The sequence below is a fragment of the Typopeltis vanoorti genome, chromosome 1 (genome assembly GCF_054136105.1).
Source record: "Typopeltis vanoorti isolate ZY-2024b chromosome 1, IOZ_Tvanoo_1.0, whole genome shotgun sequence".
In the NCBI taxonomy this organism is placed as follows: Eukaryota; Metazoa; Arthropoda; class Arachnida; order Uropygi; family Thelyphonidae; genus Typopeltis; species Typopeltis vanoorti.
Window position 1 is genome coordinate 107,410,403 of NC_143549.1, and position 25,303 is coordinate 107,435,705.

The 25,303-nt window shown below is 35.7% G+C and overlaps 1 protein-coding gene across 1 annotated transcript in view; it reads right to left on the reverse strand.

Annotated features, from left to right (window-relative positions):
• Positions 1–25,303, reverse strand: part of LOC150110297 (uncharacterized) — a 270,355-nt gene that overhangs the window by 163,613 nt on the left and 81,439 nt on the right. Inside the window, exon 6 of the mRNA XM_090395533.1 lies at positions 18,288–18,362. Coding sequence (XP_090251659.1) covers positions 18,288–18,362 — 75 coding nt within the window. The remainder of the gene's footprint in view (positions 1–18,287; positions 18,363–25,303) is intronic.

Consider the following 25,303-nt stretch of genomic DNA (forward strand, 5'->3'; position numbering starts at 1 on the left):
TTTTTCTGGCCACAGGTTATTGGCATTAGTGAGACATGGCTAACAGAAGATTATTATTATTATTATTATTATTATTATGTGACACCTCCAGGGAGTCCAAAGACTCATCGAGGGAGAGTGTGCCTAGAGTCCAGAGAGTAAATCAAGTGGGAGTTAAATGGATCAATAACACCATTAAGCTTGAGCTGCAAAGAAAAGAAACAATTGTGGATGAAATTTAAGGAGAAAGGTGACCTGCAGGCACACGAACAGTACAAAGCACAGGCCAGAAAGGTAACTATTGTGGTAAGAAAAGCAAAAGCAGATTATGAAAAGAAATTAGCAATGCAAGCTAAAGAGAATCCCAAACAGTTCTTTCGATATGCTGCAAGTAAAAGACAAAATGTATACGGCAAAATGATTTTAAGGAATGCTGATGGCAGGTAGATAACTGAATCAGCTGAAATAGTAGAATTACTAAGAGAACACTTTGCAAAAGTATATCATCCAGGCTGTGATACAGCAGGAATGAGAGAACGAATGGCTGATACAGGAATCAAAGTGAATGAAATGAAGGTGAATAGTACATTACAGAACCTTAATGTAAATACATCTGTGGGATTGGATGGAATACCAGCTCGAGTCTTACGTGAAGTGGCAAAGGAACTGTCAGTTCCCTTGACCATATTGTTTAATTTAAGTCTCAGCTCTGGGTTAGTGTTAGTCCTGAGGGAGTGGAAAGAGGGGAAATAGTTCCATTGCATAGAGAAGGTTCCAAGACTGCTGTTGCAAATTACCAACCGGTCAGCATATCAGGAATAGTTGTCAAGGTTTTGGAGATATTAGTCAAGAGCAAAATACAGGAATGGATAGATGAAAATGGGATACTGTATGGAGGAGAGCATGGTTTTGTGAAGGGTAAATCATGCCTCAGTAACTTGCTCACATTTTATAATACAGTGACAGCTGAACTGGATAAGGGTAATGAATTTACAGTGATACTGCTGAACTTTGCTAAGGCCTTTGACAGGACACCACATGGAATTCAAATCAGTAAACTGCAGCACATGGGGATGGATTGGAGGGTGGTTGATGGAGAGACATCAGAGAGTAGTTTATTCAGGAGTGGAGTCCAAAAGAAGGCCTGTTACTAGTGGTGTGCCACAGGGTTCTGTTCTTAGACCGCTGCTGTTTAATTTGTTCATTAATGATATAGGAAAGGATCTGAGAGGAACTGTTCATTTATTTGATGCTGATGCAAAGTTGGGTACAGCAATAGTGAATGCACATGATATCAAAATTTTGCAGGATGATTTGGATAGATTGGCAGTCTGGGCTAATGAGAATGGATGTCAGTTTAATGTAGCAAAAGTGTAAGGTTATGCATTTTGTGGTGAAAAAATGGAGAGGAACTGTTCATTTATTTGACGCTGATGCAAAGTTGGGTACAGCAATAGTGAATGCACATGATATCAAAATTTTGCAGGATGATTTGGATAGATTGGCAGTCTGGGCTAATGAGAATGGATGTCAGTTTAATGTAGCAAAAGTGTAAGGTTATGCATTTTGTGGTGAAAAAAAGCAGCAGTATATCACATTGGTGGAACTGTACTTCAGAAGGTTGATGAAGCCAGAGAATTGGGTGTGCATTGGTGGATAGGGAGCTGAAGTTTAGGGGGACACATAGCAAAAGTGGCTAAATCAGCTCACCAGATCATTTGGTTACTGAAGAATACTTTGACGAGCAGAGATAAACAAGTTATTGATCCTCTTTATCAAGCCTTGATAAGATCTCATCTTGACTACTGTGCCCAGATCTGGGCCCCTGGGCTTCTTCTTGATGGGGAGAAGGTAGAGAGGATAGCTGGTCTATGGAATGAACCTTATGAAAACAGGTTGAAGATCTGTGGGTTACAGAAATTGGTTGATAGGTGTAGAAGGGGTGATATGATTGAGACATTCAAATTACTGAAGGGTTTTTACAAGATTAATTCAAAGGAAATTTTTCAGAACATGTCTGAGAACAAGGGGACATCCATGGAAACTGAGCAAGAGTGTAGTTAGCAAGGGTGTTAGAACTAGGTTTTTTACTTGGAGATTGGTGAATGAGTGGAATAAGCTGCCAGAGTTTGTTGTGGGTGCCATGACTGTAAATGAGTTCAAAGCAAAGTATGATAGATACTGTGAGAATGCCAAATAGTTGTTCTTGATATGATGTTTAGGGCCTCCCTCTGAGTTTAGGGACTCCTTGAAGTTGCTCGTAATAATAATAAGAATAAGAATAATAATAATGATATTAAAGTCATCACCTGGAGTGCACACACACATGTATACAGAGGCAAGTTAAGCTACAATTTAAACAGTAAGTCAAAGTGACACTACTTTGATCAACTGCTATTTAATTGGGCTGACCTCTAGTGAAAAAAAAAAAAAAAAAACTACACCAAAAGTATATCAAATTTTTATGTGGTCAGAAAACAAATTCAAATGATCTTTTATACTTTTAATAACAGCAAAAGTGCAATAATTTAACACAAATTTTGGTTATACGAAGGCTAAGATCCTGGAGAATTATAGTCCTCATTATAATTATAATCAAACAAAAGAACAAAAGATTATGAAGATAGAATATGTGCCATCCATATTCTTGGGATTTTTAGACCATTGTTATTGTTATAAAAAGTTAATAATTTTAATTACCTTGGATGGAATATAAGCTACAGTGAAGAAAGATCTAAAACATCAAATTAATAAATTCAAAATATTAGTCATGATTAATGACATCATTAAACCACATTTATTATACAGAAATAAGAAATTAACCCAGCATCTTCAGAGCCCAAAACAGTTTATCAAAGCACATGAACAGTAACAATCTGTTAACAGTAGGTCCAGTTAAAAATTCGTAATGGACAAAACAAGAAACTTAAAGTCTTAATTTATGACATCTACTGTATTGTTGGATAAAAAATAAAAATAAAAAAAAAATATTAAAAAAAATAAAATAAAAAAAATAAATAAAATAAAATAAAAATAAAAAATCGGCTAACACCTTTTATTCCCATATAGAGAGTAGGTTAGGCCATTTTAGCCCTATCTAACTTTTGGAGACTGAGTGGGAAGTGGAATCTCCACTAGTAGCCAATCAGAGATAGCTGGCCCAAGGCTATCACTAATTAAGCGGCACACAGTGAAGAGACAGCTCAACAAGTACTGCCATTTTGTGGTCCCTAACGCAATGTATTAAATATCTAAATTAGCATAGGTTCTATGGTAGATTCCCTTTTGTTTCTGGGAGAAAAAACCCAAGTTTCCGAGAGAAAAAAACCATTTGCCCATGCCAGAGATTGACTAACTCAGGAACCAGTCGAAAAAAAAAGGCTCAAAGGCTTGGTTTTGAATCTAGTCGGCGACTAGATTCAAAACCAAGTCTTCCTTCGTGTGGTCAAGCGCTGTGGTGTGCAGACATCACATCCACTGAGCTACACAGGCTCTTGGATAAAGAGAGAGAGTTAATGAGTATTAATCTGATCTCAAAATGATTATCTCCCAGATTTTTAGTAAATTGATACAACCATATTTGTTGAAGTTTATGGGATGTTTTAAAGCTGCTGCTGATTTGAAAAACCATTCAATGTTGTTTTAGCTAAACCTGTTACATTATATGGAAGTGAAACATGGACAACAGAAAAAATCAGACCAACTAAATAACTAGCAGAAGTGAAATTTTTGAGAACAGCATGTTATGCTGAACTAGATAAGAAAAGAAACACAAAATACACACAAGAATACCAAACAAGAACCAATTTTGCAAACAGATAATTATAGAAACAAATGGATTCAACATGAATAGAATATTACTGAACAGACTATCAAAAACTATAAACTAAAAGGGAAAAAAAAATAGATGTGACCCTAAAAGTGATGGTGTGAGATTAGAACAGGCTGTTAGGCCTAATACCATGCTATGAAAAAAACACACACACTCGACTTCATATCTAGGTTCTGCCATACCACCATCCTTTGCAGAAATCTGACAATTATTATACTCTTAGCCACTGGGATAGCTCCCTGTGCACTATTGCACATTGCCAACACAAAAAATACTGTTTATCAAAACCACCTTCTTGTCAAATAGCTTCAATAAGTCTAAGTAATAAGTTGGCTATGTTAAAAGGTATGGAGTTTCTCCATCACCAGTCTCCCAAGAAGTTTCCTCATATTCTCCAAAACATGGAAGATGACACTTTTCTGCTGCATTTAATTTTCAGTGATGAGGCGATGTTCCACCTAAGAGGGAAAGTAAACTGACACAATGTTTGCATATGGGGACTACAAAATCCCTTTGAAACATTGCAACATGAGAGGAACTCTCTGAAAGTTGATGTGTTTTGTGCTTTATCGAGAACAAAGGTTTATAGACTTTTCTTTTTTGCTGAAGAGACTGTTACTGGGGTAATGTATCTGGACACGCTTGAAAACTGGCTTCTTCCTCAATTGAATGAAGATTCAGAAGACTTCATTTTCTAATAGGACGGAGCTCCACCCCGCTGGCACCAGGGTGTTCGAGATGTTCTCAATGAATCTCTACCTCAACGATGGATAGGTCACATCTGGAATGAAGACCTGGCACTTCATTTCCGGCCCCCAAGATCTGATCTCACACCCTGTGACTTTTTCTTGTGTGTGGGGGGGGGGGTCGTAAAAGAAGCAGTTTATGTACGACCTCTACCAACAACTTTGGTTGACCTAAAAAGGCATATCACAACTGCAGTGAACTCAGTGATTCAAGACATCCTTCTTCGGGTATGGGATGAATTCAGCTACCGTCTTGATGTTATCCATGTGGCGCGGGGCACATTGAACATCTATAAACTTTATTGTGAGTATAATCAAATATACTTTACATCTTATTTGTCACTAGTTTTATGTTTGGTATATAGACTTACAAAATTCGCTCTGTATTTAAGGCATGGCATGATGAGCTGTGTGTTGCAGAAGGACCTTTCATGACGAGTCTGAATCCATGGAGGTCTGAAAATAATGATGATGATCAAACTGGCACCACTCATCTGTTCACCTAAGGATAGATTCCTTTATTACATGAGCAGGATATGAAGCACCCTGTGACTTGGCTTAGTATAGACAGACAGGAAGATCTGTTGACAACTGCCTCAGAGAATATAAGAAATACATTCAGTACCATTATTATGATAAGTTGGGACTAGCGGACCATGTCTTGGGAAACCCCTTCTTACAAGATCAGATGGAGAAACAAAAGTGCTACACAGAAGTTATTTCAACTCAGAGAGACTTTTTTCATATCAGCAGCAGCTTTTGAACTTTTCCCAAACTTCAACTAGTATGGCTGTATCAATTTACCAAAAATCTGGGAGACAGTCATTTAAGATAAAATTAATACTTATTAACTTCTCACTTTATCCAGCAATAGATGGTACCAATTAGGACTTTATTTCTCTATGCTGTCTGTTACAATTTTAAACAGTTCTCACTGTTAATTAATTGTTGCTGTTTTCATACTGTGGCAAACTGTTCGTGCTCTGAAAATGCTGGGTGTAAAGCTATTGAAATATCAGCAAAAAAAGTAAATATACTAATTTTCTTATTGTCTTGTGTTGTGAATTAAAACTGTTATAAAAACTTACATAGTAATTATATATTGGAATTTAATCTGCAGAATCTAGTTGAGCATGCAGAAATTCTGAATTTCTTCATGTTCAACTAGATTGTTTGTGTACAAAAATTTCCACACAGGGAAATCCATTAAATAATGAATAAAGTACAAGTTTATATAAATAAAACATGATTTTTTATGTTACTCAGTAGTTCTACGTATGTAAATCTACCCTGCTGAGTTTTTATATTAATTACTTTGATAGTTCTAACTTGTGACTTCCATCTAAAATGGAGCTGAAATACTAACTGGTTACACACTTTATCTGTAATTTTTGTATCAAAATTTTTTCCTTATACTATGTGTGTATGTGAGAGAGAGAGAAAGACATTACAGGAATTATAGCATTATCAAAGTGAAATGATTATGCACACAAAAACTTTTGAAAGGTCATTTGAGGTCCTTACTCTAAGATCACTATTGTTTCATTATGAAATATATAAAAATATTAATGAATGAAATTAAATAATTGCCAATACTGAAACGTAATATGAAGTTTTTATGGATTTTGATTTTAGCACTTGTCAAAGCCTTAGTAAATACTGTTCCAAATTAATTCATCTTGATCTTGGATCCTGTGCTCAGATCACTGATCACTCATTAAAGCTGCTGGGGTAAGGATGCATGTTGTTGTTATTATTATTATTGCATGTAAATACATATTTTTGGTGCTTATGTTAAAAATCTTTTGACATTCACAGTATGCCTCCAGAACTATTCACAGACTCTGAAAGTTCACTAGAAGAACTTCAGAAAAATACTCAGTAGCTTTGACACCAATAAGTCACCTGGCCCTGATGGCAATCCTCCAGTTGTATTAACAGCTTATGCTCCAGAACTTACACCCATATTGTCTGTCTCTTCAAGCTGTCATACTCATCTGGCATCTATCCTACTACATGGAAGCAAGTTTTTATCCAACCATTTCTTAAAAAAGGAGATAAGTCAACCAGCCTATTGCTCTCAGAACTCTTAAAAATAATGTAAAAGGTTATAAACAGCCAACTGCTTCACTACCTGGAGAATCAACAATTGCTTAGTGATCACCAACATTGATTCTATCATTCTCATTCCACCTCAGATCTCCTAGCCTACCTTGCCACCTTTGGACACAAGCCATGGAAAAGAAAAGTTTGGAGGAACTCGAGTGATTGCTCTTATGGTATTCCTCCTTTGCTTTGTGAATGGATTTCCAGCTTCCTCACTGGTTGTTCATTGCAGAACACAGTGGATGGTTTCCTTTCATCAGATTTTTCAATCAGCATGGTGTACCTCGGGGCTTTTATGCTTTCACCCACACTCTTCCTCCTATACATCAGTGATCTCCTCTCTTTGACATCCAGTCCTATTCACAGCTTGGCTGATGATAGCACTCTCCACTTCTCTTTTAGATTTTCAAAGCCTTGTAGTGCTTGGATAATTCACATTTCAAGAATTTCTTTAACCACTGTCTTAAACACTGATTTCCTTGCCATTCTCAAGTGGAATGAGAATATCCTGGTGAATTTTATTGCCTCTAAAAACACAGTCCTGTTTCATTTCCCATAAGAAAGCCCATTCTTCACTTTCCTTTTGACAACATTCTGCTCACCAACCAGGATCAGTTTGTCTTCTTGAGTTGACTTTTACATCTATCCTATCCTGGTACAAGCACATAAGGTCCATAGCCTCTTTGCCTCCTCCAAAAAACTTAGCGTTCTTTTTGGTTCTAAATGATACTTCTCTTCTGCTTATTTCTTGACACTTTCTAAAGCTCAAATTTGCCCGACCTTAGAATATTATTCCCATATTTGAAGTGGGCACTAGAAACCCCCTCTTGAGAGGACTTGGTTGCTTTCCTGCTTTATTGATACATTATGACTTTTCTGTAAGTACTTCCACTGGCACTGCTCCACTGAACTATCCATTACCATTCATTTACTTTCTGCTAATCACATAAGCAGCTGATTGTTTACATCCATATTCAGTTCAGCTCCAAGCTCATGAAACCAATTTCTCATCCTCTTCCTCCTTTCCATCCACCTCTGTTCTTTGGAACAGGCTTCCTCATGTTGTTTTCCCCAATGATTACAAACCTCAAGTCTTCAAGAACCACATCAACAAATTCCTTTCTTCTCTTAACTACTTGCCTACATACATCACTGTCATCTCATAGGTCTTGGAACCTCTTGTATGTGGGACTGATATTTAAAAAAAATTAGATATGTGGCACTTATCTGTGCCACATCTAAATTAATGAAACAGTTAAGACATAATGAATCTTGTGAATGTGTTCAGATGTAAACCTCTAGCCTTTTAGTAACAATGATGGACTAAGGATTTAATAATATTTAGATAATAAATAATATTATCTAACCCTTAGTCCATCCTTTCTACTAAATAGCTAGAGGTTTACACCTGAACACAGTTACAAGATTCATTTTGTAAATTGAAGATGCTGCATGTTTGGCCATTCAGGATATTAGATAAAACACTTTAGGTAACACCAAAGTATCTTTGTAATAATAAAGGATTTGGAAGGAGGGGAAAATCAAAAAGGGCATGTTTTAAATCAAAATGTTACTCTTTTTTTTACTCTTTATGTATGTTAATCTTTATTTGTCAAACTCAATGGAATTTTCTCTCACTAGGTGTATTCTGTTGCAGAAAATGTAAAACTATTATTGCATTGATTCACATACTATGTGTGCTCTGTATTCCTCAGTATCTGCATTCACCTGTCTGATTTTATAGCCTGGAGTAGATGATTATGAAGGCAGGTGCACCTAATATATAGTCATCCACTGCGTGTGTGTGTGTGTGAGAGAGAGAGAGAGAGAGAGAGAGAGATACATTTGAAATGATAGAATTTTATGTTTTTAATTTGATTGGCTCATACTTTTTTTTTTCTATCTTCTAAGATACTTTCAGCTGCTTTTAATCCATTTATATTCTGCTATTTTCTCTGTGTTCATTTTCATCTCGCATTTTGTTTAAATGACAATACTACTTTTAGATCACTCATATCATGTTTGTTTCATATCGTAACTGTTAGTTAGTAGTGAAATTCACTGTCGTAGTGAAAAGAGGAGTTAAATTTGTTTTAGGGAAAATGTGATCGTTATATGCAATTAAATTAAAATTGCATGTAACTTATATCCTTGTTTAAATCTTTGTTCAAGTATAAGCAAACAAAGTTTGTGTGTGAAGTATCTTCATGACTCAGCTACTTGTACACAGTGGCTGATAACTTCACATCAATTGCCTTAGTATCTCATAATGCAAAGCACACTTCCTTTCAGAAGTGCATGATACTATGCATTAAGTGAAGGGTCACTACCCAGACCCAGTTGTAGAAAGACTTTCTGCAACTATCTGATCCAAAATATTTTAATAAGGAATGAGGCACCTTTTTACTGCTTGCATATGGGGAAATATATATATATAACTTCTGCATTAATTCAACCTTGTATCTCTTCTGGATCTGGCTCCCACTTATGAGACCTCAATAATGGTCACACTTTATCTGGATAGTGATCCTTGCCATGCATGGCATCATGTGCTTCTAAAAAGAATAATACTTTGCATTATGGGTCACAAAGGCAATTGATGTGAAGTCATCAGCCTCTATGTACAAGTAGACTCATAAAGATACTTCGTGTGCAAAAATTTTTTGCTTACACTTTGATAAAGGATTAAACAGTATATGCAATGTTAGACTAAATCTTCCACAAAAGCATTCATAATAACAATAATCCTCAGATATTCCACTTTCTGATAAAGATTTATGAATTATGCAATGCCACTAGAAAATTGGTAAGTGAGTGATATATTTTGAATCTTTTTCTCCTTTGTTTTATTGCTGGCTGTCATGGTTCCAGGCATTTATTAATGGTATAACAGGTATGCGTTTGTGTTTATGTACACGCTGTTGATGTTTTTTTGTATTAAAATTGCAATTTTGTATTTTTAAAAAATATAGTAATCTTTCAAAAAATGAATTATTGTGCTCTTAATTATGATTAATCATTGTCTTAAATTGTACTTTATGGTTAATTATTGCAAGACTTAATATGAGACAATACAAACAACAATGAAAATACCCAAATGATCTAATATATATACATTAGATAATATATGGTAACAAGGGTGGTAAGAAAAGCAAAAGCAGATTACGAAAGAAAATTGGCCATGCAGGCTAAAGAGAATCCCAAACAGTTTTTTCAAAATGTGGCAAGTAAAAGGAAAAATGCTCATGGTAGAATGATCTTAAAAAATGCTGAGGGTAGGAGGTAACCGAATCAGTCGATATTGTGGAATTACTGAGCGAGCACTTTGCAAGAGTATATCATCCAGGTGGTGACTTTGCAGGAATGGAAGAACCAACAGCTTATACTGGAATTCTGATGAATGAAGCAGAGGTAACTAGTCTATTACAGAACCTCAATGTCAATACATCTGTGGCATTGGATGGTATACCAGCTCGTGTCGTACGTGAAGCGGCTAAAGAATTGTCAGTGCCCTTGACCATTTTGTTTAATTTGAGCCTCGGGTCTGGGTCAGTCCCAAGAGGGTGGAAAGAGAGGAAAATAGTTTCGCTGCACAAAGGTGGTTCCAAGGCTGCTGTTGAAAATTACCGGCCAATCAGCATAACAGGAATCGTTATCAAGGTCTTAGAGAAAATAGTCAAGAAGAAAATACAAGATTGGATAGAAGAAAATGGGATACTGTATCGGGGACAGCATGGTTTTGTGAAGGGTAGGTCATGCCTCAGTAACTTGCTCACGTATTATAACACAGTGACGGCTGAACTGGATAAGGGTAATGGGTTTACAGTGATTCTACTGGATCTTGCTAAGGCAATTGACAGGATACCACATGGAATTCTAATCAGTAAATTGCAGCATATGGGGATGGACATAGGGTTGGTGAGATGGATAGGAGGGTGGTTGACGGAGAGATATCAGAGAGTGGTTTACTCAGGAGTAGAGTCCACAAGATGGCCTGTGACTAGTGGTGTGCCACAAGGATCTGTTCTTGGACCACTGCTATTTAATTTGTTCATTAATGATATAGGAAAGGATCTGAGAGGAACAGTTCATTTGTTTGCGGATGATGCGAAGTTGGGTAGGGCAATAGTGAATGCAGATGACGTCAAAATTTTGCAGAATGATTTGGATAGATTGGAGGTCTGGGCTAAGGAGAATGGATGTCAATTTAATGTGGCAAAATGTAAGGTTATGCATTTTGGGGTGAAAAGATTGGTGAAAACAACTGAAAGGTGAAAAGAACTGTGCTCCAGGAAATTGATGAGGCACGAGATTTAGGAGTGTTGGTGGATAAGGAATTGAAATTTAGGGGACACATTACAAATGTGGCCAAATCAGCTCATCAAATCACTTGGTTGCTGAAGAATATGTTGACAAGCAGAGACAAGCAGGTTATTGTTCCTCTGTATCGAGCCTTGATAAGACCCCATCTCGACTACTGTGCCCAGATTTGGTCACCTAGGTTTCTTCTTGATGGGGAGGAGGTGGAGAAGATCCAGAGGCGAGTGACCAAGATGATAGCAGGTCTGTGGAATGAACCTTATGAGAACAGGTTGAGGATTTGTGGGTTGCAAAAATTGGTTGATAGGCAGAGGAGGGGAGATATGATTGAGACATTCAAATTACTGAAGGGTTTCTATAAAATTAATTGAGAAGATATTTTTTAGAACAGGGCTGGTTGTGGGAGGACTAGGGGACATCCATGGAAACTGGGCAAAAGTGTGGTTAGTAAAGGTGTTAGAGCTGGGTTCTTTACTTTTAGAGTAGTGAATGAGTGAAATGCGCTCCCTGAGTCTGTGGTGGATGCTGTGACAGTGAATGAGTTTAAGGCGAGGTATTATGAATGTTGAATAGTTGTGATGAATATGATTTGGGGCCTCCCTCGATGAGTCTAATGACTCCCTGGAGTTGCCTGTAATAATAATAATAATAATAGTAATAGTAATATTGCCATCCCATACAGCAACAGTGTCTCCAAATTACTCAAATCCATTGTTATCAGAGTAGCCTTTTGCCCAATTAATAAACTTGCCTCTTAGAAAGGCTTTCCCCCTTTTGCCTAACCTGTCAACAACTATCAAAGTCCTTGCACATGTAGTCTATGATATTTTTTTTTTCCAAACAGGCAGACAGATCCACAGCTGCTTGTCATGAGAAAATCTAGATTATATTAAATGCCAAGACCATTACCTCCAAACATAAGATTTTTTGGGAAGAGACTGAAGTCCTATATTATTATTTACAGCATCTCCATAGATTCCAGATACTCATTGCAGGAGACTGAAATCAACCATCATACACACAAAACCTATCATAGGATTTGTGTGTATGATGAATCCATTCACCGTCAGGGAACAAACAACCAATTCTGTCAATCCATTCCATTCACTCACTCACCACCCTCCATGCAAAAAAGCTGTTCTGCACAACCCTACTAACCGCACTCTTACACGACTTCCACGGATGGCCCCCTAGTTCACTATCTATATGTCATATATTGAAAATTTTCCCTTGCATCAATTTTATAAAACTCCTTTAATATCTTAAAAGTTTCTATCATGTCCACTCTTTTCTGCCTCTCAACTAAACTTTGTTACCCACAAACCTTCAACCTATACTCACAGGGAATATTCCACAGACCTGTCACAAAAGATTTTGTTTTATAAAAGCTATAGCTATATATATAAAAGATATTTTCCTATGGAGCAGATGTATGAAGAAAGAGGTGAAATCTTGCAACACCGTTATTCACTTCAATGTGAACAGATATGATAGGATTAAGTTATTTCCTTTAGGAAATTGTTCTTCACACAGCCACCCTAGTTAATTTAAGAAAACAAATATTTTGAAATATGCCTCTTCACAAGGCTTTGGTGTGACCTCATCATCATTATCATCAAATTCCTGACATGTACCCTCAAGGGATGTGCAGAATATTATTATTTTAGCACTATATGAAGAACTTACATCATTACTAACTCCCTATCAACAATTTTCTACAAATTAATCTGTTATCTATCAAGACTCCAACATTTTCAGATCTTATATTTCTGTTGTCTAAGGCACTTTTACTGTATAAATCCACCTATATCTTGGTCTTCCTCTGGGTCTTTTTCCTGCCAACCTGGCAGAGAACACAGGTTTTGCTAAATCTTTCCTCACATATCCTGTTTAAGTGACCACACCACCTGAGATTAGCTCTGCTAACACATTCCTGGATGCTAATAATGTCAAGTTCTTTCCTAATATCCTTGTTTTTGAATATCATATTGCCACTGATGCCATCTGTTCATGCCCCTAATCTTTCTCATGACTCTCATATCGGTGATCTCTAGTCTTTGGTCAAGCATTTTATTTCTAACCCAGCTCTCAGATTCATAAGTTAAAATTGGTTTGAACACTGTCTTGTATACAGCTCATTTAGTGTTTTGACTAATTTCTCTCTTATTCCATATAAATTTATTCAGTTCACTTCCTACCATACCAGATTTATTGATTCTGTTGTCTATTTCCATATCTAATTTACCATGTTCACTAAAAATCATGCCTAAGTAACTGAAATGTTTTACTTGTTCTATAGGTTCTCCATTCACAATGCAGTTGATATTTTCAATGCTTCCATTTATTTTCATTGTGTTTGTCTTGTTATTTATGATTTTCATACCAAATTTATTACAACAGCTATTCAATTAGTCAATCTTGCAGACTTACACTGGATTTATTTAAAAGTATAACATCGTCTATATAAATATAAGAGCTGAGATTAACATCTCCAATTTTGATATCAGGTTTAATACCACTATTCTCAACTATTTGGTGAGAAATTATGGGAATCTGATCCCAACAGCCTCTTTTTGACCTGAATCCAGCTTATTCTTCACCAAGCTTCCTAACACAATCCTTCTCAACCGTTTCTTAAGTATACTTGCATAAATCTTACCAGGAACACTCAGTAGAGAAATATCTCGGTAATTCACACTCTCAGTTTTATTTCCCTTTTTTGTATATGGATGCTATGAGAGCTCTACTCCAATCATCTGAATTCATCCTTCTTCTGTCCAGGCTTTCTGAACTATGCAGTGCAGCCACTGCAAGACTTTTATACCTCTACACTTGAGCATTTCTGGTTGAATATCATCTACTCCTGCTGCATTTCCATATTTCAGACTTTTGATGCTTTTTCTACTTCAAGTATGGATATGTATTCCTGACTGCATGCCTGTTGAGTGTTTTTTACCACTATGCTGTCACTGCTTGTTTCATTTAGATTTTTCAAAGTAATTACTCCATACATCCAGGATATCTTTTTCTCTAATTTTCATGTCACCTTTATCATCTCTAATTCCTTTTATAGCACTCTTTCCTCCATTTCTGAACTTTTTCAACCACCTCCAGAATATTTTACCACCTTCCTGATATTTATTTTCCATGTTCTTGCCAAAGTCTTCCCATGACTTTTGTTTAGCTAGTTTTACATAGTTCTGTGCTTTCTTACATTTTTCTCTGTATTCTCTAAGAGCACAAGCTGAATTATTTGCCAAGAACTTTCGATATACTTTCTTTTTTCCTTGAGTGCCTCTTTCACTTCCTCGGTCAACCATGGAGTTCTGATTTTTCTATCCTTACAGACAACCTCAATAGTTGAATCAATCAATGTTTTCTTCAGGATTTGCCACTGAATCTCCAATATATGGTTCTCTTGTTTTCAAAGTCTCATTTTTTCTTCAATGATGTTTGTGTATTTCAGCCTACAGTTCACCTCTAAAAATTGTATAACAAGTTATATGAACATGTGAAAGGCTTAGTCAATTTGGCTGAACATTCCTTTAGCAAATGGGCTGATATTCAGTGGCAAATCCTGAAGAAAACATTGATTGATTCAACTATTGAGGTTGTCTGTAAGGATAGAAAAATCAGAACTCCATGGTTGACTGAGGAAGTTAAAGAGGCACTCAAGGAAAAATAAAGTATATCGAAAGTTCCTGGCAAGTAATTCAGCTTGTGCTCTTACAAGCTGAATTACTTGCCTGAATTAATTACTTTTGAATTGCCTTTAGCTTGCATGGCCAATTTCTTTTCATACTCCGATTTAGCTTTCCACACAATACTCATTATTTTTCTGGCCTGAGCCTTATATATTTCATAACTGCTCTCACTCTTATTTTCACAATATTCTTTCCACATCATCTTCTTGTGGATCTCTTGCTTAATAAGGTTGCACATCCATTTCACTCCCAACCTATTTATTCTTCGAACACTAGGGATACATTCAGATACTGCCTCATTTAAGCACTTTTTCAAAGATTCCCATGCATTGCTGACATTTTTCCCATTCAGCAACTGATACTATGGAACCAAAGATAGTATTCTCCTAAGTTGATCATAATTGTATTGATACTCTGAATTAAACAGGTTACATGCTGAACTACAATGCTGGAAATTATGATTACTTCCCAAGAAAGCACAGCATGATCACTGTCACCAATTGGTGGTAAAATAGCCATATTCTTAACAGAGACCCTTTCTGATGCCATGAGCAAATCCAACACTCTTTGACCTCAAGTTTCCACATGCTGTTTGAGAAAGTTGTCTCACAATTCAATAAATTCCTCTTCTTTCTTATCAGGAGATTTCTCTTTTATCCAATCAATATTTGGAAAATTAAAGTCACTCATAATGATCACTCATTTGGTCCCCATAAGGCTAAATTGGCAATGCATTTCTTGGTCCCCTGCAACTGAGCCCCCAGATCTGTAACAACACCCCACCCTATATTCATTCTATTATCCTCCACTTCACACCAGACTTAAACTCGCTGCTACATGGGACACTGTTACCATCATTGTCTTCTTGTGTTTCTACCCTAACTGGACTTAAGTCATCTGATATCATTAGTAGTACTTCTCCTCCTCTCCTATCTCTTCTGTCATTCCTAAAAATGATATACCCATTATACTTGATCCCACTTATCATATCTGATTCTGATAGCCAGATTTCACTAATGCCAACAATCTTAGGTCACATATTGTATTCAATAAAGCAAAAAGCTCAATCCCTTTGTTTCTGATATTTATTTTGTATGGACATAAAAATTACCACCCAGCCTATTCTTATAATTAGATATGCAATCTACTTGGTCTTGTTCTAGAATTTTCTCTATTCCATCTCCATGCATACATAAAAGGTTCAAACCCAAAGTATATTTTTCCATCCCTTCGTCACGTACATAACCACGTTCGAAGACATTCATATCTTTATCACATTTGCATACCATAGCTGAACTTTCCCATACACACACACATTTTTCCCATTCCTCCCTTAATGATTTAGTTTCCCTGACTCTCTGCATTAGGTCTCATACCAAGAAGTAATTCTCCAGGCTCCTGATGCCAAATGAATTAAGTGTAGGCCATCCCTCTTATAAAAGTATTTTCTGCCATCAAAACACACTCCACACATCTTGCATCCAATTCTTCTACAAAGCCTGCATATGAAATCATTTGCTATCATCGCCATCCTTCTTATTTCAGTACTGTCATATCTGGGTAGCAATCCTACAATTCTTTCTCACTTGTTCCAACAGACTTTTCATATCCTCTCTCATACTATATTTGTCACTACTTAAATTAAGTCACCATACCACATCACCTCTTTTTTCTTACATTTTAACCTTGTTGTTATTAATATTATGATTACCAAGTTCAGTACTTTCCTGCCTGTTCTTGTTCTGATTCTTTTTCTTATCCTGTCTAAGTTTATTATTATTACTTAACACCTCCAGGAAGTGCAAAGACTCATCGAGGGAAGGCACCTACTTTACAACTCTCCATCTCCACCCACTGCAACTGCCTTCATCATCTACACCAATGGCATCTACTGCCTTCCACCACCACTTTCAGTCAAATATTTTTCCACCTTTTCCAATTCCCTGGTCGATTTTCTAATAATTTCTTTTTATCAAGATATTTCTAATGTCAACTTATCCTAAGATAAATTATCATCATTAGTGCAGCAGTACTTTTGTTTATAAGGACAAATGCTCTCCTCAGTAGTAACAACTTGAGCTTTAGACACTGCCTTGTTGTGACAAGTTTTCGATGCCATTCTTAAGAGTAGTAAAAACTAATAATATTTCTGTAATTATGTTATAAAATGCTGCAGTACAACGTTTATAAATAAATTATTATTAAGTTTATTATTAGTTTTGCGCTTTTCTTCAAATTTTCCCAAAATATTTCTATATGTAATCATTTCCTACTCTACTGTTAAGATCTCCAACAAGAACCAACGTTTCCTTTTTCATTGAGCCAGCTATCTTCTCTAATGCCACAAAAAATTTCTCCATTTCTTCCATTTGTTTGACTTGGTAGAACCTTCTGTGGGACCATAAGCTCAAATAAGTCTCATTGTCCAGTTCCCTATTTTGATATTTGCCCACATTACTCTACTTGATATGGCCTGCCATTCAAGATTATCCTCATATTTAGTGTTGAATACTATGGCTACTCCTACTTTTCCCTGATTGCTATTGATTGAATATCGCATCTTGTATTTGTTGCTTAGAAAGATCTCACCTGTTTTTGTCTTCTTTGTTTCAGTCATCCCTACTATGTCGATCTGGTACTTATCCATTTCTTCTGCTAGTTCCATTTCTTTTACATTGATGCTTCTTAAAGCATATCTTATATGCTGATATTACCAATCTTGAACTCTGCTGATGTTGAGTTGGGATGTGTTCTGAGATTAACTGTTCGCCCTGGTTCCCTGATGAAAACAACAGGGACTTTGTTTAACCAGGTGACACCCCCAGCCAGCATGAAATTCTGTCATGTTGTACCAGCATTTTACATTGTGGTTTAGGCCAGTAAGAATACAATTTGTTTGGCTAAATCCCAAATTGCCAGCCCATCCTCATTCATTCAGTATCCAGGTAGGATATTAATAGGGTGCACCACAAGAAGGTGAGGACTGGACATTAGGCCAGAAACTCCAGTCAGTTCTCCACATTCCTTAAAAGGTTACGTATATGTCTCCTCCCAGTTATACAGCTTTGACCCTTAAGTATCCCATGTTCACTAGTATAAAAATAATGAGAGAAAGATTTTCAATAAAACATAATTTATAAGTGTCACAGTTTTGATTAATCTTAATTTGAAACCATATACCCTAAAGAGTTGCCTGCTATTTCTTAATTTAAATTATATATATATATATATATATATATATAAAGTGAAAATAAAGCAGCAAGGAGAGTTTGAAAAAGTTAATTGTATTACACTTACATAATGACAATGATGATGATTTTAATGTTAAGAGAATCTTATTTTATTTTATTTATCTTTTTTTTAATTAAGATGTTTCTTTTCTTCTTTTAGTGTTAAATTAATTTTAAGGTTTTGAACCAACATAATTTTTTTTGTTTAAATTATAATGAATATTTTTAGCAGCTGATGATGCCAACTGCATTCCAGCCTCATTAACAGCATGATAACTCTTGAAAGTTGTAAATTGCATAATGAGCAGCTTTCTTTTATTTAAAGAATTAGCATTTTTCTTTACTACAATCAGAATAAAATTTCTCTTACCTTTTCGTACTTTTTTCTGGAGTCTTAAAGTATCAGATGACTTTTTCTTTATTTCTTGTTTCACTCTCTTAAATTCTACAAGAATAATTTATGTTTTATATAAGAACACTGAATTATTATACCTTTTTAAAATAACGCCAATAATTTTTTTGCTAGATAAAAAAAGAGAAAATTCTGTAATAATTTATATAATTAGTTGTATGTAGAAGATCAAGAGCACTCTGTAAAGATAAGATTATTTAGCAATAGTGCTTATTTCTAACCTATGATAGGTCTTGTTTAGCTTTAGATACAGGCTGAGTTAGTTTTTAGATGTAGACATTTAGTAAATATTTAGTAAATATGTATGATAATAAGCATCACACAATACCAATGCATAATAAAACAATGCTGCCAAAGATGTCTTTGTTTACAGAGTTCATCATAAAGTGTTTTACGTGGCTTAACTGCATGAAATTAACTCATTACTGAGGGATGAAATGCTTGTGGTTTGAAAGTCAGAGTAACAAAATAGTATGAAGAAGCATACTGTTTTGAGAGTGAATGTCAAAAGTGAAAAGAGAGTGAAGTGATAGATGTTAAAGATAACTGATTCAAAAATGCATCGGATAACACAGATGGGAATGAGAGAGTGAGAAAAATGGCCAAAAATACAAGTAATAACATGTAACTAGTAATATTGAATCAGTAAAAGAAAAACAGAAGAATGCAGCATGATGATGCAAATTTTATGGCTTCAGAAAGTGTGTCAGTATTCAAAATGAGAGTTGGAAAAGTTGAAAACAAAAAAAACTTATTAAGTTTCAGGAAAACTAGGAAAGGAAACAAAATATGAGAAAAGAAATAAAGGAAGGAGTAAAAGAGCATAGTGATGTATGGTGATTATGCAATCAAGCAAATAATGAAAGCACATCTGGGAGTGAAGATTCACGACATGACTAAAGCTATATCTAAGCAGGTACAGGTAGAACAAGTGGAAGAGATGATAATATTAGACAGAACAAATAACTAAAGGAGATAAATATGGTTGGAGGGAAAATATGAAAGATTTGCTGGATGAGGAAAGCAAGAGAGTCACAATCCTGCACCTGTTGCCAAGGTATGACATCAGTGAGCTGAGACAGATTTGTATATAATAGAAAACAATTTCTTGGAAAGAGTCTCTTCACATACATACTTAGGTCATCTCATTGATCTAAACTGTGGACTCCAAAAAGAAATAAATAGGAGAGTTCGACTTGCCTGGGGTGCATTGAGAAAATTGAAAAGTATTTTTTGAAACAATGATGTCCCACGCTGTTTAAAAAGGAAGACATTTAACCAGTGTATACTTCTAGTCATCACATATGGTTGTGAAACTTGGTCGCTAACAAAAGCACTGTCAAATAAACTAACAACTCCTCAAGGAAAAAGGAGAGGTTCATGCTAGGCATCACATTAAAAGATAAGAAGCGAAACACCCGGATAAGAAACCAGACTCACATTACTGACATCATTCTTCACCATGAGCGACTAAAATGAAAATGGTCGGACATCTATCCAGAAGAGAAGATGAGCGATGGACCACCATACTAATGAACTGGATTCCAAAAGAAGGGAAACAAGGCCAAGGATGTCCTAAAATAAGGTGGAGTGATGAACGGTCAAATTTTGTTGGGAAAAATTGGTCAACCATTGCCAAGAACAGAGAAAGCCTTCGTCCAGCAGTGGACAGAAAATGGCTGAAAAGAAGAAGAAGCATTACTCTTGAATGGATCTGACTGAAAGCTTAGACACATGCAATAAAATGAGAGATTAAAACTAGTATGACAAAGAAAGTGTGAGAGAAAGGTATAGTGTCCTGAGAACAGCAGGACTATTTTTGTAAGACAAGAAAAACAATGACTGTGGTTATTATTATAGCGTATGGTGATATAATGGCCATGAGGCCCCTTTTACAGGAGATATGGCACCATCTCAATCCTCCCTATTTTATCCGGACTAGGAACTGGCATAGCTGACAAATCAGGCCTATCGCTGGGTCTTAAGTATTCCTCATTATAATCCATGTGTGTTCACAGGGCCGGTTTTCCTGCTTGCGGGAGGAAAAACCCTGCTGTCCACGCCCAAGACTGGCTAACTTGGCTATGCCTGAGAAAGATCCTTAAGCTCCTCACATCGGCGACAGGAATCGAACCCAGGACACTCGTTTCCCAGGCATATGGTTGCTAAGCACACAGCCACTCGGCTAACCGTGCGGACAATGACTGTGGTAGTAGCATGGGAAATTTGGATGATGAATCAACTCAGGCTGTAAATTTGAACAAGCCAGGTTTTATGAGTTATCTGAATATGCGTTAGCCTTATGGTTGGTTACCTTGCATATTCACTGATGCCGGAAGAATCACGAATAAAGGTGATGAATTCTTAGCATTAGTAACTTAAATGGACCAAAAATTATTGTATTCAGACTTGGCTAACAGAAGAGGACATCTTTACAGGAATAGAATATGACGGATACAGTGCATTCTGAGAGAATGGACAGGGCAGAAAGAGTGGGAGAGCATTGTTAATGACTGCACCAAGGCTCTTTGGTGTTAGGCAGATGTCAGAAGAACAAAATACTTAGTTGCACTTTTTTTTTTGTAATCCCATCCACAAGAGCTTGTTCAACCTGCAGTACATTACCACCTCGGAAAGGTAGAAGGTAAGAAGAAAACAGCTAGTGAACATTTAATTTGTAAAAAAACATCAGCAGACAAAATAAATGATAATGAATAAAAATTTGTTCTGTGAGTTGGCAGTAAACTATGAAGGAGTGTTAAATAGCTGCTTTGCACATTTTAAAAGATTTAAAAGAGAGTAAGGGAATAATAACTATTTAGTGGAATCCATTCAGAGCATCTATAAAACAATAGAATTACCTGAAGTTTTTACAACATCTATCTGCATACCAATTCCAAAGAAAAATAATGCACAAAATTGTGAAGATTACAGAACTGTGAGCCTAATATCCCATGCATCTAAAATTATTTTAACCATCGTTAACAAACAAATTGAAAGAGCCTTAATAGGTGAAATGAGTGAACAACAGAAAGGTTTCAGGAGAGGAATCTTCTTCTGAAACCTTTCTATGCTATGCCTGAGAGCACACAGCCACTCGGCTAACCGTGTGGACAATGACTGTGGTAGCAGCATGGGAAATTTGGATGATGAATCAACTCAGGCTGTAAATTTGAACAAGCCAGGTTTTATGAGTTATCTGAATATGCATTAGCCTTATGGTTGGTTACCTTGCATATTCACTGATGCTGGAAGAATCAGGAATAAAGGTAATGAATTCTTAGCATTAGTAACTTAAATGGACCAAAAGGGGGTATTGGGAAAACCATTATTTCATAGATTCTTACTTTTCTTACTTGTTTGATGTCTCTTGACTTCCATATTTTATTCAGTCGTCCAAAAGTTTGGGATGCTTGACTGATTCGTCTGTTTATATCTTTTATAATTTCACCATTGTACTCAGTAACTCCTCCAAGGTAGGTGAAGTTTTCTACATGCTCTAGATTCTTACTATCAATTTCAATTTTCAGATTGGTGCTTCTTTTTCCTATTTGCATAATTTTTGTTTTGTCTATTATGTTTAATCCGGATTTTAGACACTCCTCCTTTATTTTATCAGAAATTCGCTGTAGATTTTCTTCTGTGCTTGCAAGTAATGCAACGTCATCTGCAAATTTTAAATTTGTCACATTTTTCCCATGTTTCCCAAAGAGGAATGGGAACCATTAATGCGATCCTGGAACTAAATATACTAATAGAAAGAAATAGGAACATTTACATATGCTTCACAGACTTTCAGAAGGCCTTTGACCAAGTAAAACATAATAAAATGTTCAATATATCAGATAAATTAGACACAGAAGATCATGTACTTAAGATTATCAAAATGATTTACACCAAACAGAAAATGCAGCTGTTTAACTCTGAGGCTTCCGTAGTGAAAATAAAAAGAGGAGTTAGACAAGGTTGTATCCTTTCACCAAATCTATTTAACATCTATAGTGAGACAGTGATGAAAAAGATTGAAAAACAAAAAAAAAATAGGAATTAGTATCAATGGTATAAAATACAACAATCTTACATATGCTGATGATACCATCCTAATAGCAGAAAACCAAAATAAATTAATCAAATTACTGCAGCTAATAATTGAAGAAGGTAAAGAATTTGGATTAGATATAAATGCAAAAAAAAGACCAAATTTATGAAAATCTCAAAAGAAAACAGATCTGAGCCAGATATATTCATAAACAATATAAAAATTGAACATACAACAGAAAAATAAAGATCTGCTCAGAAGTTCTGTGGGTATCGAGACAAAGAAAAAAATGATAAGAACATTAGTTTGGCCAGTTTTCACATATGGAAGTGAGACCTGGATATTCAAGAAGAGAGTAAGACAACAGATAATGGCCTTTGAAATATGGTGCTATAGGAGAGTGCTCTAAAAATCTCATGGACAGAACATGTGACAAATACAGATGTCCTACAGAGAATGAAAACACAGAGATCTTTATTACAGGAAATGATCCAGAGAAATATGAGATTGGTGGAACATGTACTGAGAGGTTCAGCAGGACAGAGGATACTAACAGTTTTAGAAGGAAAAATTATGGGAAAAGAATCAAGAGACAAAAAACAAAGGACATGGCTTGAAGATATAAGATCATGGACAGGATCACATGGCTATGCAGAAACAAAAGGAAAGCCACCAAAAGAGAGAACTGGAAGAACATGGTGCTGTACCCTCTCATTGAGGAAGCTACATGAAGAAGAAGGGAATTAGTGATGACAATTCTGAAGAACAGGCCATAAAAATATTTGTCAAAAATGCAAATAGCAGAAACTGAATATCTGTGTGAAAGACAGAAAGGGGTGGGATTAATAAGAAATGGTTTATTAATCAACCTCTTTTATACTGAAATATTTGTGGAAGACTCTTAGAGGAACCACACCAAATGAGAAAAAAGTATTCAATGGTTGGACAGATTTGTGATTTGTATCAAGTTAATAGCATTTCAGAGGTAAAGTAATAAATCCAATGAAAGAGAAGACCTATGTTTTAGATTACTGAGAAGGCAATCTTTGTAATATATTTATGCCAAGAGAGAGAGATTTGAGGTTAAGGTAATCCCAAGAAGAGAAACTGAACAGTAATTAGATGGGAAAATTTTGCTGCCTTCTTAGAAATGAATGGATTGAATATGAGCTATTTCCAGGCTGCAGGATATACAACTTTAGAATTGGAGAGAGAATAAAAAGTGATACAGAACAGGAATCAACCATTGATAAACAAACCTTCAATCAACTAGAGAAATGTCATCAGGACCAGAAGACTTTTTATGATACCCAGTTTGGACAAGATTTTGATAATCTCTATTAAACATTAGCATGTGTGCCACAGTAAAAAAGCAATACTATTTTACAAATTTTTTACTGTGGCACACATGTGAATGTTTAATTAGGGAAACTCCACAGGTCTCACTATACAAGAAATTTTGATGATCTCTGTCTGTCAAAAAACCAAAGGGAAACAATGAATGTTGTAGAAGTATGTTTGGAATGGTAGGCAGGCACTTACCAAAATCATTTATATGAGAATTAAAGAAAAAGTGGGCAACCAAGAGACTGTTTTTTTATGCAATGATACAATATACAAGTGAATGTTATGGCTATTAGCTTTGGCAATTTGGACATGATGCATAAAGTTTTCTGCTTTAACCCTTTCAAGATTAAGCTTTGATTGTGCTGATAGTTTGGTTGTAGCTATTTTAATATTTGGCATAAGCAGAAAAGGAAGATGGAGATTTAGATGAAAGCCATTTATATTTTTTTTTTTCCTGTGGAAATAAATGTTTCTATACCAATAACAATTGTTTCAATGATACATGCAGTACAAATGTTTAGATCAGAGGAATGAAAATAATAATTCAGCAAAAGAAGTGAGAAATAGAAGACACAAAGATCATCCCACTTAGCTTTCTTATAATACCAGATAACACCTGAATGAGAAGGACAGCATATGTGTTGTTCCATGGGAGAAAAAAATTAACACTAGGTTGTGGTCTGAATTTGCCTAGAAGACAACCAACATCCACCGTATGCTGACAAGGGGTCATAATGAGAAAGAGATCTAGAGTGTTTGGAGAGTGGTTAAGGTTATTTGGAATTTTCTGGTAAGCATATTCACAATTTATGTAAGATCACTGGTGACAGCAAATATCTCAGCATCTCCACCTGCTTAATCTCGGTGGGTGGAAAAGGAAAGCTAGCTGATGTTGTGAACATTAAAATCTCTAAAGCAGATAACTTTTAAGAAAATTGACCTGGAGAAATTAACATTTAAAAAAAATCCAAAAGTTCAGAATAGCTGTGTCATTAGGAGAGCAAGAGAGAAAACAAATGAATCTGATGAAAAGCAAGGACATTTTTGGTCATAGAAGATAAAAAACATTCTAAACTGGACACTTTCTGGCATGGTATATCAGAGCAAATATATGCAAAAATGCTACTTTCAAATACTGTTTGTCATAATTTTCTCAACTGAGAAAATTGAAGGGCATGGAATATACAGTAATGAGTAATAAGATACACACATGGAAAATTTCACTTCTCACCAAACTATTGGCTCTACAGTGCCTGTCACATACTACTACTAACTGTATGCCTCCCCCCGACACACACACAGCTGGCAAAATAGTGGCAGTAAGATAGTTTACTAGCTGAAGTTGAAGCCTTCATTACCATTAGATTTGGTCCAGTGTGCTATTTATCTGTATATCCTTGAAAAGAAGAAATGGTGGTTCACTCTAACAGGTCTGACATAATTCTGAAAACAACACTCATATTGCATACTAGAAGAAATGAGAGAAAAAGTAACTGGGATTTTGCTCTGGAATCCAAACATGGTTTTTGGCCACTTCAAGCAACAAAAAGCAAAGTTGTAGTATTACACCAGGCAATGAAATTCATCT